The sequence below is a fragment of the Chroicocephalus ridibundus genome, chromosome 2 (genome assembly GCF_963924245.1).
Source record: "Chroicocephalus ridibundus chromosome 2, bChrRid1.1, whole genome shotgun sequence".
NCBI classification, from domain to species: Eukaryota; Metazoa; Chordata; class Aves; order Charadriiformes; family Laridae; genus Chroicocephalus; species Chroicocephalus ridibundus.
The window spans coordinates 122,568,645-122,588,776 of NC_086285.1; the positions used below are offsets into that span (position 1 = coordinate 122,568,645).

The 20,132-nt window shown below is 37.6% G+C and overlaps 1 protein-coding gene across 4 annotated transcripts in view; it reads left to right on the forward strand.

Moving 5' to 3' along the window:
• The window catches only part of ASXL3 (ASXL transcriptional regulator 3), a 73,170-nt gene that overhangs the window by 37,606 nt on the left and 15,432 nt on the right, over window positions 1-20,132 (forward strand). For all 4 annotated transcript variants that reach the window (XM_063326792.1, XM_063326791.1, XM_063326793.1 and 1 more), the window contains 2 exons: window positions 16,238-16,334; window positions 16,811-16,916. In XM_063326792.1, coding sequence (XP_063182862.1) covers window positions 16,238-16,334; window positions 16,811-16,916 — 203 coding nt within the window. The remainder of the gene's footprint in view (window positions 1-16,237; window positions 16,335-16,810; window positions 16,917-20,132) is intronic.

Here is a 20,132-nt window from a genome sequence, read left to right on the forward strand (position 1 = left end):
CCAGATTTATTATTCTCCTTAAATTCTTCATTTAATTTCTTGCATCTGAGCTCAACCAGATTGGATTCTATTGTCTTTTTTGACACTACAGTGTATTGGAATGAATATAGCTATCCCACTTGTCTTCTTGATTTAGACAAGGTCTAAATTAACAAGTCACATTTCATTTTGAAAACATATGTTTGCAATTCTTCAGTCTTACTCGGCATATTTCCCACTTTAGTCGAAATGGAAAAGGTCTTTGTTTCCTTCTTTAAAAGACTCTTCTTCCTTTTCTCCTCTTGTCTGAAGCAATTATTCCGATTTTCTTCATTGAAAATATAGAAATATAGGAAATATATAGATATTTCCTTTTTCATCCTTTGATGTTTAACTTCTAAGTGTAGCCTGGTTGTTTTTTAAAGGACTAAAATAATATTCAGAATTACTTTCACCATCTGTCTTCAGAATCTGTCTCTTCATTTTGTATTCAAGCACAAACTGTTTGTTTTATATCAATGATTAGTTGGGAACGACAAGAGTTTATCTTATAAGGATTGATAACTTCATAATCAGGACTAAATAAAATTCAGCCATATTCTGGGTCAGGTTGTACTCTGCTGCAAAAAAGTGAGACCCATGGAAGAGACGTTACTCAGTGAGCATTAGCAGTCAAGTTGTATTACAGTGAGCATTAGCAGTCAAGTTGTATTACATCAGAATTGACGTGACAGACACACTGTTAGGTTGGTATCTCTCCATGTCACCTACCTAAAACGTGAAGTTGGGGTGGCTGAGTTTATTGTTCTGGAAGCAGCTCTTAAGTCCGATCCATGTATTGCTGTCTACTATATTCCTTTGTGTTGGATGTGTCTGTCTTATCATTCATGTACTTCTCAGCATTGTTATAACTGGTTTGTGGTCACAACAGCAAAAAGGTCCTGATAGTTGCATCTTGTCAGAAGCAATTTTATTATACTCCTGTTTACTTACTTTAAACTCAGAACCTCTTCAATTGTCGGCTTTAAATAAATGGAAACTTTATTAAGAAAGGGTAGATTTTTCTTCAAAGTCGTAGCGCTGTGTGTAAATGTGTGCCTGTATTTTTATATTTGAGATGAGCCTCTAAGTGTTCCTTATCTTCAGGCAAAGAAACAGTTGCTATCCTTTCGTCTCTGTGTTTTTTGGCAAACCCTGTCTGTTTTTTTAAATGTTCTCTAGCTTCCAAATGCACTACTTCTTCCACATTCCTACCATCTGTGTCCTCAAGACCTGAAATCATCAACATCTTTATTAAACTTGGTAATTACCAACTCCTTTACTATTCATTCCCCTCCTTTTTTTTGTTCCTCTCCAGTATTATACTGTGTCTTTGTCTGCACATGTTTCTCTTTCCTTTTTTTATGTATATCAAAAGCATTGATGAAAATGTACTTCTCTTGAGAAAGGAGAGGCAAGAGAAGACAAGGGGTGTGGTTGCCCTCAAGGGGAGCAGCATATATGTATAGAACTCCTCTATAGGTTGGATTACACCCTGGTTCAGATCCTAGGGGTCAGGGTCAGAGGAGAGGTGCGTGGCATTGGTGTCATTGTGATGGGGAGTTTGCTAGACCATCCGATCTAACTCAGCACTGGCAAGGTACTAAAGTACTTTATCCAGTTCCAGGCTCCCCAGTAGAGAGAGATAGAGCTACTGGAGACTACAGTGAAGGGCCACTGAGAGTATTAAGGGACTAGAGCATCTCTCATATGAGAAGAGGCCTTTGAGAGGTGGGACTTAGCCTAGAGATGAGAAGGATCAGAGGGAATCTTACCAATGTGGATAAATACACAAAGGTAGGGTGGGACAGGACCAGAGGCAATCAGCACCCACCAAAAGACAGGAGGTTCCATATGAACATAAGGTAAAACATTTTTTAGTGAGGGCACAGGTTGCCTAGAGAGGTTGTGGATTCTCCATCCTTGGAGATACTCAAAAGCCATCTGGACATGGTCTTGGGCAACTGGCTCTCAGTGACCCCGCTTAAGCAGGGGACTTGGACAAGATGCCCACCTCCAGAGGTCCCTTCTAACCTCACACCAAATAATAAGTAGTAGTAGACTGAACAAAGAAAATTTGTGACCATTGCTGAATGGGGTGTGTGATCTAATGACTATGAACGCATATGCAGCTGACATAAGGCCTTCTTTGCCTCCATTTTCTCCAACAAGATCTCCCAGGCCTCTGAACTTCGTAAAAGCATTCAAAGAGGATAACTGCCAGCAGTAGATAAGGACCACGTCAAGATTATTTGCAAGAATTTGACCCATAGAAATCCATGGGATGCAACAGACTGCATGCAAGGGTGCCGAGAGAGCTGGGTAGTGTCTTTGCAAGGCCACTCTGTCATCTTTGAAAGGTCCTGGAGTTCAGGAAAGGTCCCCAATGACTGGAGAAAGTAAATGTTGCACCCATCTTCAAAAAAGGCCAAAAGAGCCCTGGGGTCTTGGTGGGCAGCAAGTTAAATAAGAGCCAGCATTGCACCCTGGCAGTAAAGAAGACTGGCAGCATCCTGGGCTGAATGAGCAGGACCACAGCCAGCAGATCAAGAGAAGTGATCATTGATACCCTTTCTTTCAAGAAAGACATTGACATATTGGAGCAAGTCCAACAGAGGGCTACCAAGATGGTTAAGGGGCTGTAGCACAGGAGAGCTGGATTTGTTCACACAGGAGAAGAGGCTGTAAGGGGATCTTGTGGCAGTTCACACCTAACTAATGGGAGATTGTAGAGAAGACAGAGCTCTTCTTGGACGCACATAGTAACAGCATTAGAGGCAATGGAAACAAGCTGAAACATGGGAAATTCTGATTTGATTATCAGGAAAAATATTTTCACAGCAAGAGTGATGAAGCACTGGAAGAGGTTGTCCAGAGAGGCTGTGGAAGCTCTCTTTGGAGACAGTCTGCACTCAAGTGGGCAAGGCCCTAAACAAGGTGCTCTAAGTGGAATAGCTTTGAAAAGTTCATGACCTCTGGAGGTCATGCCCAACCCACATGTTTCTATGTATGATTCTATAAACGATATCTGCTGCTTTTTCCGCAGACCTATCTGAGAAAGCATTAGATTGGTGTCATGATTTCTTCTTGAGAGCTCCATCCTGGTTGGTGCTCATTTCTTTGTAATCATCTGGGTTCTTTGTTGCACTATTTCCCTTTTTTTTCCACAAGATTTGAAATCTACGTTCTGTATGTGTGAAAACCTGGAGAAGTCCAAACAGCATGTTAGCTGTTCAGTAATGAGCTAGCTCTTTAATGTAGTTTAAGATGATTTGTTAGTGTTCTTGTTTCCCTTTGTTAGTATATCTCATTTTTTTTGCTTGGCCTCTGATTTTGATCCCCATCTGAAGTGTATTATTATAGTTTAATAACAGCCAGGTTAGTACTTCCAATGTGGTTCTTTCTGGTCTTACAGATTAATGAAAAGCTGCTTGTGCTTTTTTTCCTGTCTCTTTCTTTTTTTTTTACTTAAACTGACATAATTTGCAAGGGTGTACTTTGCCCTAGCTTAATTTCTGTAAAGAATTTACAGAATTCTTACTTTCTTGAATCGAGCTTGTGCAGCTCCTAATCTAATAATTTACTGAAGTCCTGTGTTTTTATTTTGCTGTTCACTGTGCGTCAGCTTGCATTCAAGATGTTTGGTTTTTTCTGTTCTCAACTTTTTTGTTGGGGCCCCCATACAGTTTTTTTTTCAGGGCCTGATAGTGTCACTGGTTTATCCCCATAGAATTCCTTTTTCTGGATCACCAAACTCTGCTTCCCTACCAATTCTGAGGGATATACGAATTGTCTCTCACACCTACAGGTACTTCCTGTGGACTCTTGAGCTCTGTTTTTTTGTGGCCATTTCCCTTACCATGTGAGATTTACCCAAAAGTTCAGAGGTAATCCAATACTGAGGAGTTCTATAGTAAGGCATTCTAAGCTAGACATTGAAGCTTAATGGTGGCAGTGGGGCTTTAGGGTAGGAAAGCATACACCGTTTTGCACTGGAAATAATGATGTGGGTTATTCCATTGCTAGTTTCTAAATCAGATTTTGAAAGAAGATACGGTCGTGATTATGGACAGCTCAGCAGAAGCATCTGTTCAGTCCCTTTAAGTAACAACAACAGGGAGGCTGCGCTAAAGAAAATACCCTTTAATTAAATAAATAATATTAAGTCATCATCTTGAATATTATGCATGGCCAGTTCACTTCAGAAGCTGTGGAAAGAATCCAGAGAAGGGCACCAAAATTTACATGAGCCATAAAAAAAAATCTAAAGAAAAATTACTGGATTTGGGTGTTTTAATCTACCAGAACCAAATTAAATGTAAAGAGCAGCGACCTTAATAACAATCGAGTGCTCTATTTCATACAATAGACAACTAACCCTTTTGCATACTAAAAGTTAGCATTGATTGCTGGCAGAGTTTACTGATATAAATAGAAGATGGTGGATGCATATATATGAGTAGTAGCCACAGTTATACCAAATGGAATGAAATATTTATGGAAAATAAAAATCTCCTTTTTCAGTCTTATGCCAGCTAAGCTAAATAGAAATAGAAATCATTTATTTGACAGCTTTCCTAGTAATTGGCTATTATGTGATCTCTCACAAGCTTTATTTACATGATCTGTTCCTTGCCATTATCAAGGGTTAGTTTAACCTCTCATTTTATCCGATATTGTTACCGTATGGTACCACTCACGTGTTACTGACTGCTGAAAAATATAGTATCTTTGCTTAACATTGCGTTGTGTAGCAGAAACACTATCATCAGAAATGCAGCCATTGTTTAACAGAACTTAGAGATTTTATGTGACAACTGCAGCTGCTTTTCCTTTTCTTACCCAAGTGCATTCACACTCATTCTCTGTTATAGACTTCCCAGCTGTTAGAGCATCCTTTTAGTTTGGTTCCATTTATCACAATCTCTTTGAATGGTAGTTGTATAAGTGGAAAAATGACTTTTACATAGGTAATGGCATACCTGAACAGTCAGCAGTATTCTGTAGGAAATGGAGAAACTTCTTCAATAATTTTCATACTAGAAATACATGCGAGTTCACTTAAAAGTATTTTTCAGGTGATAAAAGTTAAGTTTTATAATTGCCAACTATTACTTGGCAGGGAGAGCTCTAGCTGTGGGGAGCTCCTTGACATAATTTGTTCCCAGATCATTACCCAAAGTAATGAACAGGAGAATCAGTGTTTTGCATTATTATATAAAATGTAGGCTTATATAGGTGCAAGCAGATCTTGTTCGAGTTTCTGAAGAATGTGTCAGTCAGAAATTAAACAATCCAGAGAATGACAAGAGCACATACAGTAGTAAGTTCGGTTCCCCTTTTTAGTGCCTTGTCCATTTTGCAATGGTAACATTCTTTTCTAGAAAACATAGTTATGGACAAAGCATATGGCCTTATAATACTACTCTCTGCAGCCATCCTGTATTTCACAATGATAATTTCTGGGTCTTGGGCTTAATGAGAATTCTGTTCTAGAGGGATGCCACATACAGCCCGAAGAACAGTATCTAACTTGGTTTTTAATATGCCTCAAGCTATCAACTGGTAGCAAAGCAATTATTGATGAGCGAGGAAGGCTCCTTCCAGCCATCATTGAAGCATAGTTGTGGTGGCTGATAGTTTGTGTTTGAGAAAGATCGTTCCAGAAACTGAGAGAGTGCATCCCGAATACAAGCAGAGCCAGAACACAGTGCAATGGTCCATGCTATGACATCCATTTAAGATATTTTCGAACTAATTGCAATCTAAGTTTTAAATCGCATGCAGGCAAAGCTAAGCCATTATCTTATGAAATCACAGTGTTTCTGAAGGTCATTCTGTCCAAATGATTGGTTATTTCAGACATGAATCGTGAGCTGTGGTCAGTTACAGTGTATTGCATAGAGTGACTCCATTGGAAGGGCATTAAGAGGCTAGAGCCCTTGAAGACAGAATGCAAGGACTGACTTAGCACCTTTCTGTAAAAAAAGGAGGTTGGCAATTGGTCAGAAGAGAAATGCATGCAAGAGTGCTTCTTATTTTTCTTTTTAATGATGATGTAATGGTGATTATTCGATATATCATCCTTTAGCATTTTTAACTGTGAAACACTGTTACTAATTTATTTTTAAACTTCTTTGGCATCTTTTATATCTTGACATAGAAAATATGCAAAGAAAGGACAATTTATCTAGTCTTCTCTACGCTAAGGCAGAATTAACAGTGTCTGTTTTTCTTGATAGATATTGTCTAAAAGGATTTTTGGCTGTTCAGGGTGGAGAATTCACACCCTCTCCAAATAAGTCTAGTGCTTCACTGTTTTCACTGTTAGGAAGTTTTTTTCTCAGTATGTAATCTGAATCTCTCTAGTTGTGATTCTGACTATTATTCTTTGTTCAGGCCAGCCTCTACGTGGAGAGCATGGAGATTACCGTGTTCATTTTAAAATAGGCCTCAAACATGAAGGCGGGAACCCATTCCCCATCTCCCTGTTTCTTTTTGTTGAGAAGCAGCCCTTACTAATGCAGTTTTTGTGGATCAAGGACCATAAATCTGTGCTCAGCCTCATGTCTCTCCTTTGGACTTTGTACCAGTTCTGAGTTGCAACAATCAAAATTGAACATATTACTCCAGCTCAAGTGATAAGTAACACCAAGGAGAGCCGAATTGATTTCTGTGTTTTTACACAGGACTCCCATTTATAACTTCCAGTGTTGTGCCCGCCTTCTTTGCAGTTTTGTGACAAGGTTGACTTATATTCAGGTTGTGATCAGACCATGTGCTCATAAGCCACAAATAGTTTTCTACAGAAGCATTGCATAGACACTTAGTTTCTAGTTATGTATTACTACAAGAGTCCGAAACTTTGCATTTGATACTATTGCAATGCCCTACTTATCCCTATTGTTTCCGAAGTGGTTCTCAAATCCATGAAGAGAATTCTGAATTTCAGTTGTAGATTTCAGTGTACTCAGTCCTTCTCTGACTGATGTTATTTGCAAATTCCTTCCATTTTTTTTTTATCATGCCTCTGAAATACAGCCTCACGGTTGATAATAAAAGAACAATAGTTTGTATCTGCCCAGATTGTGTCCATATGAATATCTGAGGACACCCTAGGGCATCTCAAAAAAGAATTGGTTGTCTGTGTGTAGGCCATAGAGTTCTTCTGAAGCCGGCTTCATCTGTAAGTCCTTAGCTGTGCTTATCCCCTTCTTTAGACACAGGTGATGCATATGTGCTGTATACATATAGCTACCATGTATAATTTTGCAGTTGTCCTCTTTACTGCTCTGAAATACATCTTTTAACCATTCTGAAATAAATTCATAATTCATTTAACAGGCTAGTCTGTAAACCACGAATGATTTGAATGCATGTAAGTAATATTTATTCATTTCCTTGCTTGTTCAAGGTTGAGATCTTACCCTTTTGCCTTTTGTTGCTGGCATTTATTGTGTATAAGCACCTTAATGCAGGAGATTTGTGGTGAACATGGATGCAAAAAAGGCAATATGATCGTTAGCTTTGTCTCCGTATCCCTCTAGTTTTTCCTCTGTGTTGCATAGTGGGCTAACTTTTTCTTTCATCATCTTCTTGCTCCTAATATACTTATGGAATTATTTCTTACAGAGTTTGATGTGTCCCTTGCCAACTGTGTCTAATTTTGGCCCATTATACCATGTTCTGCTGTGGTATTCTTGCTTAGTAAGTTGACCTCATTTCCATCCCCTGCATGCTGTGAGATCAACAGTGAGGTCCTAACTAAGACAATGTGGTCTCATTGTACAATCCTCGTTACTCCTTTGCAGGAGGCTTTGCACTCCATGTGGTCAGTATTGTTTATTTAAAGAACTGTGAGGTTTCTTTAACTCCTTTTTCACTAGCACCATGTTCTTGGGGATTCTCCCAACTAATTCTGCATTTATTAAAGTATTCCTACTTGAAACACTTTATTATTTTTATTCTCTTGTAATTTCTTCTTTCTTTTTTTTCCCAAACAGGCTTTAATCTTTTGTATTATTATCAGTCATATGAATTATCAGATCTCCATTTTGCCAATTAAGGCAAAATTTTGATTGTCAACTAAATCTTCCAAGTCTTCCTAAGTACCATTTGTAGTTCTTGCATTAGCGTTCAACTATCAAAGACTGAGATAAGTGTATCACTGTCATCACATTGGCCCCTTCTTTAACCCCTCCTTTTATAAATAAACTTGTTTTGGCAGTGGTGCACAGAACAGTATTTTATTTGATTTGATTTGCCCATGCTATTGGGCCACATATATAAATACAGCATGCAAATTTTGGAGAAATTAGCAAGCCTGTTTTTACAAGATCTTCTTTTCCTCTGTCAGGGCTGTTGTCCAGCTTTGCTTACCTATTGCCATATCTCGAAACCTTCTTGGGGCATCACCCCATGGATGATGATGCCAAAACTGTTCTGCCTGTAGTACCTCTTGAACCATAACTTCATTACCAGTACATGTCTGTCACTGCGGATAAAAACATTAACAGATCCCTAGGTTCCATGGTGATTCCTACAGCCTCCTTGTCACTTCTGAGCCACTCAGTCTCATTTCTGGCTGTGCTCTTAGAGTGAAGGTAGGTGGACATCAAAATTTAATAACCAGTGAAATGGGTAGATTTTGCAGGCATCATACCTACCAAGACCTTCATGAGGTTCATCACATGGTCTCTGTTGTTCATATTCCCCTTCATTCTCCTCTTGGAATCCCCTTTGAAGGTGGTGAATCTCTTGGAAACTGGGAGCACTGGCTTTTCTTAGTCTGTTCTTGGGATTGGTTCCTCTCTTTTTCCAGAACAGGTTCTGATTTTGGGATTACCTTTCTCTGTATATAAAGATCATATGAAGGTTTGGAGTTTTAGCATGGAGAGATTTTTATTGTCTGATAGTGTGGTTGGGTGGGTTGGGTGTATTGCGCTGCTATATCTGAATTTCAAACTTGCCAATCAACCACACAAGCAAACTAGTAACTGGTGCCTGAGACTGCCTATTTAAAATTCGCATGTGCCTGTCTTAAACATGCTGTTGCAAGAGGAATAGGAATGCAGTCTTTGGTGTCCAGTGCAGCAGATGTACGTTCGTATTCTGATGTATCCGTGCTCAGGAGTATGTTTGTGAGTGCTTATACCTGGAATGTTTTGTCCAAAGGTATCTGCAGAGCTCGTAACTGGTTCTGCTCTGTGTGACAAAGGATGATTTTAAGTTTTCAGCAGTTAATGACAAGGTAGATGGCCTTTAGAAATCGCCTTATTTTTTATGATGTGCTTTATAAGCATTAACAGGAATTAATTTTTCAGTGCTTTCTGTTACGCTTTTCTGTCATTGCAGTGTGTTACCTCCTTGTAGCTATCCAGTTTCTGAGCTGTTTGACACAGAGGAGGGTAGGATTCACCTCCAAATGAAGACACCTAAATTTGGATGTCTGCAAGTGTACTAAGCATCTAAACTCCCATTACAGACGAAGCAGATCAAGTCAATACAGGCACAAAGAGCCTGAAGAGCTATTTGTCTCACTGTAACGTAGATGCTGACTTGCTGGTCAGCTGAATAGTCCTCTAGGCTCCATTGGCTGCATCGGCTAGACTTCCATAGACTGTAATAAGAGATTGGAAACCTAGGCCATGTCCAGACATTTACATTAGTTGTTTTAATCTTAAACTGATTTCCATCCAGGAATGCCACCACCCTCCGTTACTTTTTAAGTTACATTTGTATAGAGCTGTAGGGTCTAGGCTTGTATGCCTTGGACACTAACACTATAGAAATCATTATTAGCAAATATTAATCTTTGTCATCAAATGATAGTTTGTAAAGTATGAGTTTGGATATTGTTTTTGTTATGACTGCTAGCAGTCACACCTTCTATTTGCCCCTTCAAAGAATCCCAAAAGCATTTTAAGTAGTGGCCTGAAGCCACTGACCACAGGTGGCAAGCATCCATACTACTTCACAAGCCTTGAAAAAGTCTCAGGCCTAAGGTCAGTGTTTTCTGACCTTAGTCAACTAAGATAGTTGATAGCTATAAATAGTTGTTGCTTACATCTGTATTTGGGTGGCTGAAGTAATCTGAGTAGGTAGCCTATTTTAAAAAGTCATGGCTTTAAAAGAGAAGGCAGCTGACTCCTGTTACAACATGGACCGCCAAGCTTGGTGTTAAGTACTCTGAGATCTGTTTGTTGGTCACAAAGACACTGCCATGAAGGAACAATTAATGCATAAGACTTCACGATCACCAGTAGGAAGCGGTAGAAATTTATAGGATCAACAAACATGAATTTGGACAGAGTTCACCTAGCTAATATAATGGATGTGTAAGAAAAGCACAAAAATTAGTCACCAAAGCATATATTCCAAAATACTCACCTGGTTTAGAGTAGTCTGCATTCAGATGATGTCCAGTTAGTAGAAGCTCGTGCATGTTAAGACATGCATTGTGTTGTTGCAGTTTCTTCTAAAGCTTACTATCACTTTTTCCTAGATTTGATAGCAAATTTTAATCCTTTGGGGATTTTGTGGAGCAAGAGAGCATCTGGTACACTACAAACAAATCTATTGGTGTTCTCTTTGGATTTAGGTTGTGAGGGTGTGTTTCATGCTGACTAGCTTAGGTAGCAGATGTAGAGGTCCTAATTAGGAGTCTGATCTTCTTTATGCTTCCTTTAGTGTTAGTGGAAACAGAGGAGCTCTTCCAGAGTGGTGATGCAGAGTACCTAAATTAAGTGTTTATTTCTGTGTACTTGGACTCAAACAGTTCTGTTTCTTGGAGAGTATTTCCCTTAGTATTAGAGATTTTTGGGTGAAAATACAGATACTGGTCTTCCCTGTCACCTGTGAACTTTTACTCTTTGATGGACAAGAGTAAAATGAGCCAGGCCTGGCATGTTGACTAGCCAGCTCTCCAAAGTGTTTGCCTTCAGAAAGTCAGTCACTAAGGTTTCTGCATCTTCAGGTGCTACATTTGCACTGTACATTCATCACAGGTCAGTTTGATGCTGGTCCCCAGTACTGGGAATCACATTTGTTCCACATTACAAAATGTCAATGGTGTCTCTCCACATACATAAATAAAATGTAATGGCACTTCAGGGCATGCTCTGAAGGGTGGAGATTGTAGGTTGTTTGGTTGGACTCGATGATCTTAAGGGTCCTTTCCAACCGTGAAGATTCTATGATTCTGTAATTTTCTCCTCTGTGTGGTGTAAATGCTGCTAAATTTTCATTTTTAATATTTTGGAGGCTTTAATGCAAAAATGTCAAAATGTATTTTCTCATACCTTCCATCTTTTGCACATAATTCCTTTTACATACCGTTGGGAAAGTCTGTGAATTATGGAACTGTTCTTCCCCCAAGATAGAATATAAAAGCACAGAAGAGGGTTTCTAGAAAGTGTATAACTACTTGAGTGGTACTGAACACTTAATTTGGATGTATCTTCACTTCTCTCACTGATTTTTTTGTTTGTTTTTGTGTTGTGAGGTATGGTCAAATGGCATAGTGTTCATACATAAGCTTTCGTGTAAGAAATACATTATACTACACAGGAACTATATATAGGGGATCACTAGTAGTTTTATAAATACATTAGGAGAATTTTGAATCATTGGAAAGAGAGATAGAAATAATAGATTTGCTAATTCTTTGTCTTTGAACATTCTAGCCAAGATCAGGTAACCTACCAGTACACACCTGTGCAGTACTTGCTGTATCCCTACGAAACCACCACCAGTAATCCCTGCCTTATTGTCAGAAGAGAATTTTCAATGGAACTTGGAGATAAATAATTGAAGTAGCTGTTCATAGAAAGATTACTCAGTTCCTTTTGATAAGAGTGTTGACATTTGCTTTGTAATGCAAACAGATGTTGGGTTTTAGCAGATATGTTTTGGGGTTGGGTGTTTTTTTGTTTGCTTTCAATAAAAAAGGAACTTTTAGAAGCCATTGTGAATTCTGCACAGAGGTATTAATTAGAAAACATAATTCTACCATTGTGCTTAATCAGAAAAAAAAAGAAATTTAAAGCTCAACAGAATAAAACATAAACTTTCCAAGAGATGTTTTGTGTTCCAGCTCATTAACACGCTGTCTCTGTTGGACAGCATTTTTTAAATACCATAAAAATTAATAGTGTATTTAAGAACTGCTTTATTGATGTGTTTCTTCGAATTCTAATTTAGACCTAGTGGTTAATTGTGCTGTCTCTATTATCAGACCATATAGAAGTAGATACACCTCTTGGCTTCAAAATTTTCAGTTTGCACTTTAACTTTTTGACTTGGGTGAAAATGCATTTTCTGGGTGAGGTAGAAAAGAAGATTTCAGTAGAGGTTGTTAGCTAATATGTAGCAGGAAGACCTCTTAGTCCTTCCAAGTTCCACAGAGCAGAAAAAATGTCAGCCTGATACATGACTAGGGTATTGAGAAAAAGACTGAAACATCTTTGTGTTGTTCTTCCTGATAGACTCTTTCAAAACAACCAGATGTAAAATTGCTCATTTTGTGTCTGTTCTAATTTCTTCAAACTTTTTTTCCCCTTTGTAGAAAACTTTAAATTAATCAAAAATAGCAAAACGATTGAACTTCTTGTTAGTTTAGTTTGAGTAGTTTTCTTGATTTGGTAGTGGATCTGCTTTCTGCTTAGTACTTTTTTCTTCTTACAACATTTTGAAAATTTCTGCCTCATTCGCTTCAGCTCTTTGGCCATTATGAGTTCCTTTAGCTATTTTGTCCTCCATTCCCACTATAGGTTTTCTTTTATCTCAAATTTCTGAGCAGGTTTGGCAAAGTCACTGGGGCTGGCCAACTCTTTATTTCCTGCGTTTTTTCCATTGCTATCTCTTACCCTAAATTATGTGTATCAAGTATAGGTAATGATGACTACTTTCATGCATCCCACCATAATGCTTTAGCCTGAAATTATTTTTTCATACCATGTTAAAATAGATCACTGGAAGCTTCTCCTCTAACTAATTAGTCTTTTTCCACCTTCTGTATCATTATATGCTCTTCTGTCTAGATTTCGGCTGTTCCAGCTACTTAGATCTTCCATGAGGTGTATGGTCCCATGAACACAGGTCTCAGGAAAGGTCTTCCTCTGCCAGTTCATCAGAGGCAATGACTATCATGAAGTCAGCAGTGACACCTTCTGGAGTTTGTTCTTCTCACTTTTCTTAACCAAAGCATCTTTACAATCATAATCATATTTTCGATTTTGTGAACATAGTTCCCTAATACTTGTCAGCTGTTACAGTTAATATCTAAAGCAGTCAGTGCAGCATGCATCTGTTTTCTGATGCAGTCCTTAAATGATCTGTTGTTCCTTTGCAAGTTGACCTACACTAATTTTTCTTCTTAGGTAATCCACTGCAACCTACTCCCTTTCCGCTATTCTTCTCCTGGATTTTTTTCCCCCTCCTTTTTTCTTCCACAGGTACTTACTATTGGCATTTTTTCTGGTCTACAAGAACTAATGAACTTTACCTGTGACCTCACTAACATTTGCTTTCTGTTCTGAAGTTCCAGCCTGTGCTTTTCTCTCAGGTGGACTAGTTAACATTTGAATTTGATTGAACCTCTTTCTAGCATTTGGCTTGGGGTTTGCAGTTTCAGTTTCACACCTTATAAGAAATTATACACCCAAAAACTTGGACACTTTTTTTCCAGGTATAATAGCCCATAAAATAAAAGATGCGGTAACTCTTCCCACAAAGCTTGCTTTTCTCATGTCCTTACAACAAGAGGGTTACAACAAAGCTAATACTGTTGTTCTTGTATTCGCATGGTACTATAACTTGGCAGTCTTCATAATGCTCTTGGTTTATGCAGCCTGGTGAAATAGCTCAATCACACTTGGCTACACTCTCATATTATGTGTAATGCAATCTGAAAGTGGATTGCTGCTGAAAAGTTGCATTCTCTTTCCGCCCCTTGCAGAACATTCCAACTTTGCATGAGATCTAATGATCGTATGACCTTAGGATAACTTGGATCCTCTTGCTGCTTTAACAGAAAATTATTGTCCACAAATTATTACTTTCCTATGAGGTTTGTTGATCTGGCTAGTCTTATGGCTACACTGTTTGCCATCAGCTAAGCAATGGAGTTTCAGGAGGATCATGCCTTTCAGAGACAGCCTGCAGATAAATGAGGTTAAATATGATAATAAAAATTTCATGTCTGTATTACTATTTCCTACAAAACACTGTCAGGCTTAGAGATAAAATGTTGAATTTACTGAAGTTTGGAGTAGAACCTACATTGACACAAGTGGGTATTACTATTTCATCTCCTTTTATGTTGAAACTGAAGGTAGCTTCAGCACCTTTCTTTGAGGCACAAAGAACTGTTTATTTAGTGAATTGTGATTCTTATCTTTGTAACTTCTTGTCTTACCTCTTTATGAAATCGTGCAAGTTCCATTTTTGACCATATATTGGTTTGTCTTTAGGTGCAAGAAGCGCTGGTATCTAGAAATCTCACTTAATATATTAATTCTGGAATTTAAATATTTCTGGAAAAGTTCATTTGTGCAGAAAGGAGATAATGTGTCATACCAGTTTGATTTCTACAATAAGTACATGTTCTTTATGGCCTTTCTCTTGTCTCACTGGTTTTATTTTCTCGCTGCTTCTGCTGCATGTTTCACTGTTTCTTTACAGTTTTCCTCCGGTTTCAGCATTAGTCATAGCCTATCTGTAATTAATATGCGTGAGTTCCACAACCCACATCATGAGAAGCATAGAAGCATTACATATCCACCCTACTTGAATGCAAATCCTATGACATATTGGCAAAACAATGCCATATAGCAGGAAATCACAGGCAGCAGTACTGTAGGTTCATATCCTGCTGAGGGACCCTGGTACCGTGCACACACTGTTTTTCTTGCTGTAATCAAATGCCTTTAGCTTTGCCTGTTTTTCAGCATCCGTGCTTATCACTCTATTTCTCTTTTTACTACTTCACATCTTTCTGGTTTACTCCTATGAGATTATTGTGAGACAGGATGTCAGCTAGGCAATGAGTGAATTAGCAAAGACTGTTCTGAAAGTAGAGGCAGTATTATCAGTGAAATATAGAGCTCAGTGAGGGAGATCCGGCTAAATATAATTTAATGTTTCTGACACACCTGCTTCTTTCTAGCTCCAGTTTGAAACAAGCACTGAGAATTAGGGGATATTACGTAGCTAAAACATGTTAATATGCTGGAAAATGTGCTGGTTTCTACTGCGAGATCGTAACTGGTGTTGTCAAACATTTATCTCTTAGTTACCTTAAAGGATGTAAAATAGTGAGAGTGTTTGTTCTAGTAATGTTACATCTTCTGCTGTTCCCTCTCTTTCTCTCTGTATTTGCTAGTCTGTTTTTATTGTCTGTTTATTTATTATGCTAGAGGTGATGCCCACTGCTAATTTGTTTTATGTAATTACTTTTTTCAGTTATTAGAATTCCTTCAAATAGTCAGACATATCCTCACAACCTGAAAATAAGCACTAAGTTTTATCATAAAAGAAAGCTCAATAGTTGGATTGCTTTTGAGAATTATTGTAGAAAATACCATGATCAAGACTTTTAATGGTGCTTTATTATTGAATGTTTGACAGATGTATAAAGTAAAAATAATTACAATGTTCTTCCACAGTTTTCACTGTCAATGCCTATAAAATTATGTGTATAGCTGTATCTAGTTTTAGTGCTAAGTTTACACCAGTTATTTTATTAAGGTTACCTGTCATCCACTCTTCTGCCAGTACAGGATATTAGCTAACATGAGTGTTAGATTTATTTGGAAAGAGCAAATTTACTGTCTTCATTACCTTTAATTAACTTGTTTTGTACCATATTCCAGGCAGATGCACAAGTACAATAATGATCTTAATTTTTGATTGCGTAAAATAGCTGTAGACATAGGCTCAAGATAGCGGGCTGTGATTAAAACACATCAATCAGTTGTAAACTGAGTTATCATCAGTAATACTGATGACTGAAGAGAGCACACTGATGCTGGATTAAGACCACTTGCATTTACAGTAACGACTATAATGAAAATGCTGGTTTAGTAGTAGTAGGTAATTTTCTTTGTTGATCCCATTCCCTATCCCTCCCCACTTCCCTTAATTGGAACTCTGTTTTTATGTAATCTTAGCTGACGCTATTTCTGACACTGTCTTCTGCTACCATCGGCTTATTTTCTAGATGGGAAGTGATGGAGTTTTGCGCCTCAGTAGTTCTGCTCTAAATAATGAATTCTTCGCATACGCAGCACAAGGGTGGAAACAGCGATTGGCAGAAGGTAACTCTCTACTTGTTCTCAGATTTACCAAAGGTTAATTGTTTTTATGAAGAATGTCTCTGTTTCTACATTTGAGAGATACTTATAGAATAGAAAGTGTAATACACCAGTAATTCAACAAAAGGAAAATTGCTGATTCCATTTTGCATTTAGTGTACATTTTTACAGCTTGCTGTGGCAGCTTGTTTTGACAGTTTAAAGAAAAAAAACCCAAGCATTTTCATCACTTCCAGCCTTGGAAACATAAATGCATGCAACTAAATCCCACCAATATACTTTTGAAATACTGATATTATATGGTAAATTAAATCTTTCTATGTCACATTCACTTTTGTTTTTCATTATTTTCATTTGGAATTGTTGGATGACTGTAACAGAAATCGCTGTATGTCATCTTTGTATCTGTAATTTATAATTGCTCATCTTAAGCTAATCCTTGACAACTTTTATTCAATATGTTAGTATTTGTTTTTTAGGAGAATTTACACCAGAAATGCAGCTGCGCATCAGACAAGAGATTGAAAAGGAAAAGAAAACAGAACCTTGGAAAGAAAAATTCTTTGAAAGGTTTTATGGTGAAAAGTAAGTATTGAAGCAAATAAAAGCATTTTTTAAATTTTTTTTTAGGAGCAAATGAAAATATAAATCTCTGCTTCACAGAGCACAGTCATATGCTGTAAAACTTAATAAAGCAGTTATCAAAGGCAGTCATTCCCCAGTATAAGAAGTTGTGGATAGAATTATGGTGGTGTGTCTGCACTTGCATTACAATTACGTTTGTGAAGGTTCATAACTCATCCATAAAAATTCATTCCAAGGAGAGCTTAAGACAGAAGGCCCAAGCGTGTGAGTATTTTCTAATTATCTTTTAAAAGATAGCATTAGGGCAGTTCTCCCCTCCTGCAAAATAGAAATACAGCTTCTACAGACTAGAAGACCGGTAGAAATATTTCTGTAGTATGTTTTTATTTATTTTATTTTTCTAACCTAGTTGCAAAGTTTCTAAAATCAAGTAGTGTTTTTTATTGTTTGACTGAGATGACCCTTTGCTGGAGTAGAATATATGACATAGAAGAAATATTGGCTAGAGACAACTATAAGTGACGATGACTAGTCTAATTTTATAAGTGAAATGCAAAGGATATATAAATACCCTTATATGAATTAGATCATAACACTCCAGGTGCACAATGGGACAAGTCAGCACAATTTCATTGATGAAGATATGGAGATGGCATTCTGCAGCATCTGAAGATTCAGTTCTTCGGGTTTTTTTAAAATCAAAATTTAAGGAGAGTCATATCTTTTTAAAATTCAAAAATCTTCCATTTAAAAATTTCTTCAAAAAGTTAACACTTGTAATTACATCTCTGTTTTTAAAGTTATTAAGTATTAAAAGTATTAATTTTTGTAAAGTATAAACTAATTCTTTAAAAGTTACTGATTTTTTTTTATTTATTCATTTTCAGGTGGGTTTTAATGGAATTTATGCATAATACTTAGCAGACAAAAATGCGTCATTGGGAACCATCCTCACATGAGATGCCTTAGTTTTGTTGTTATAAGTTTTTTACTTAGGAAGTCCAGGGCACAGGGAACCCTTCATATAAGTGATTAACGTACAGATTAAGGCATTAACTAAAGTGTTTCTGCAGTAACAGTGCTACTTCTCACAACCCACTGCCTTGGACCACTGGGAAATGTACTGAAAACAAGGCAGCAAATGGACAGATCCATTTTAATATTTTATTTTGCACATGCTTGCTAAGTGCTCTCTCCCACTGAGAATACTATTTCTACACCACTTTATCTTTACATATAATGGAAATTCTAGGGTCTTAATATGGCAGACTTTCTTATTGTCAAGTGCTTAATTTCTTTGAGACCTCAGCGTAGTCCGGGTGTTGATGCCTTTAGTATCAAAAAATATTAATTAGGTTTTTCGATAAGGAACGTAATGGTTTTTCCTTATGCGCGTCAAGAGAGGAGTCGGTTACCAGCCTTTCATGAAGGAAAGGGCTATGTAAGGTATTGGCACAGGGCCTTCCACAAGAAATAGGAGCTTAGTACCAGCAAAGGATGAGCACTTCACTCTGAAGCCTATTCCTCAGTCACAAATGACTGTCACATGCACAGTGAATGATGCTCGTAATTTTACAGAGCCAGCAGTCCTGCCGTGCTAGCTGAATGCTGGACACTGTGATGGTTGGCAGATAATTGCTCAGTCTGCAGTGATACATGTCATTTGGCTTGATAGGTTCCTGACATCAACATTGTTATGCAAAATGTCATATTGCACATAATTTCCATTATGACTACAGTATTGAATCTGGTCCCCCCTGCTCTTTCCCCAGCTTGCATTGTTTCACTTGCATTCTTCTTCCTGGCTCTTACATAGGCAGATTCTACTTCTTCGTTGCTTGGCCAGATTTAAGTACTTTTTCTCATTATTTACTGACTAAATGGTAGCTTTTGCTATAGTTTCCACCTTGTGCAAGTTCTCTCACCTTTTTTCACTTTGGTTTTTAAACTTGCTTTGAGTATGACTAGGCTTTGTCTCTTTTCAGCTATGTTGATTCAAGTGAAGTAGCAGATTTTGAAAGCTTCCTGAGCTATTTCTCACATGCACTGTCTGCAAAATGGATCTCCCTTGCAGTCTAACTTGTTCACTTTACAGTCAATGTGGTATTTTTGCTCTGATTTCATCTGATTTAATCTTTTAATATTCCATAACTAAATTCAAGTTTCACCTTATACTTACAGAAGAACCATTAATAGATGCAGAATCTTTGTAAACTTTCCCAGTTCGTGGCATTCAAAGGCTGTAGAGTACTTCTTCCATCTTGGCTCTACACATTATGTTTCTTGTGTTTGCTCTTATCTGTACTTAGGCTGTTTATCATGGGACTGTCAGTTGTAGTTTACTTCCATCCATTTATGATCTTTTTCCGCTTCCTTATGGTTGTTAACTTTTCGTCTCTCTGACTTGCTTTAAAAAACAAAAACTTCTTTCTGCAGTCATTTATCTAGGATCAGCTGATGCGTGTTGCCAAAAATCCACATTCTTCTGGCTTGTTGCCCCAGGATTGCAAGGGTTATACTCTATTGTCTCAGTATGTTATTTCTTTTCCCATGCTCGAGAGAGTTCCATGTCAGGATAGTACTGCCAGCTCACTAAATCAAAGCTTTAATTTTGGGTAGACCTTCTCTAAATTTTATTGCTGATTTAATCCTTCATTAATTTTTTTTTATTATTATTTTCCCCGCTACTCATTATCACAGCACTAGAACATCAGCGTCCGTATATCTTTGAGTAGCTGTTGTGGTTTTTTTTTATTTGATGACTGACTGCCCTTACTTTATCAGCTCAGTCCTGTCCTTATCACTTTCACTGATGGCTATTTATTGTTGTCCTCGTATTTTTGTGCCATTTTGCAAACTTTGCATGTCTTTTTCTTTAAGGAAGAAGACAGATCAGCTGTTTGTCTTGCAATCTGAGATTGCCTTAAACATGCTGATCTTGAGCCTTCTCTTTTTGAAAGCCTTTTTCTTCACTGCAGTATCTTCTTCAAGATAGTAGTATTTCCAATACTGCAAAAGATGGATTAAAATTCAGTACGTGTTCTGCTGGCCTTAATCCTGCATTATCTTATTTTTCTTACACTTCTTCCTCTTCAATATGTTACTAGAATGGGTGTATTTGTGTAGTGTCCGTGTGACAGTTGCATTCACCTTTATCCTGTCCTTCGTTCCTTTGCTGGTTTTCATTCCATAAAGATCAAGCAATATCTATTCGTG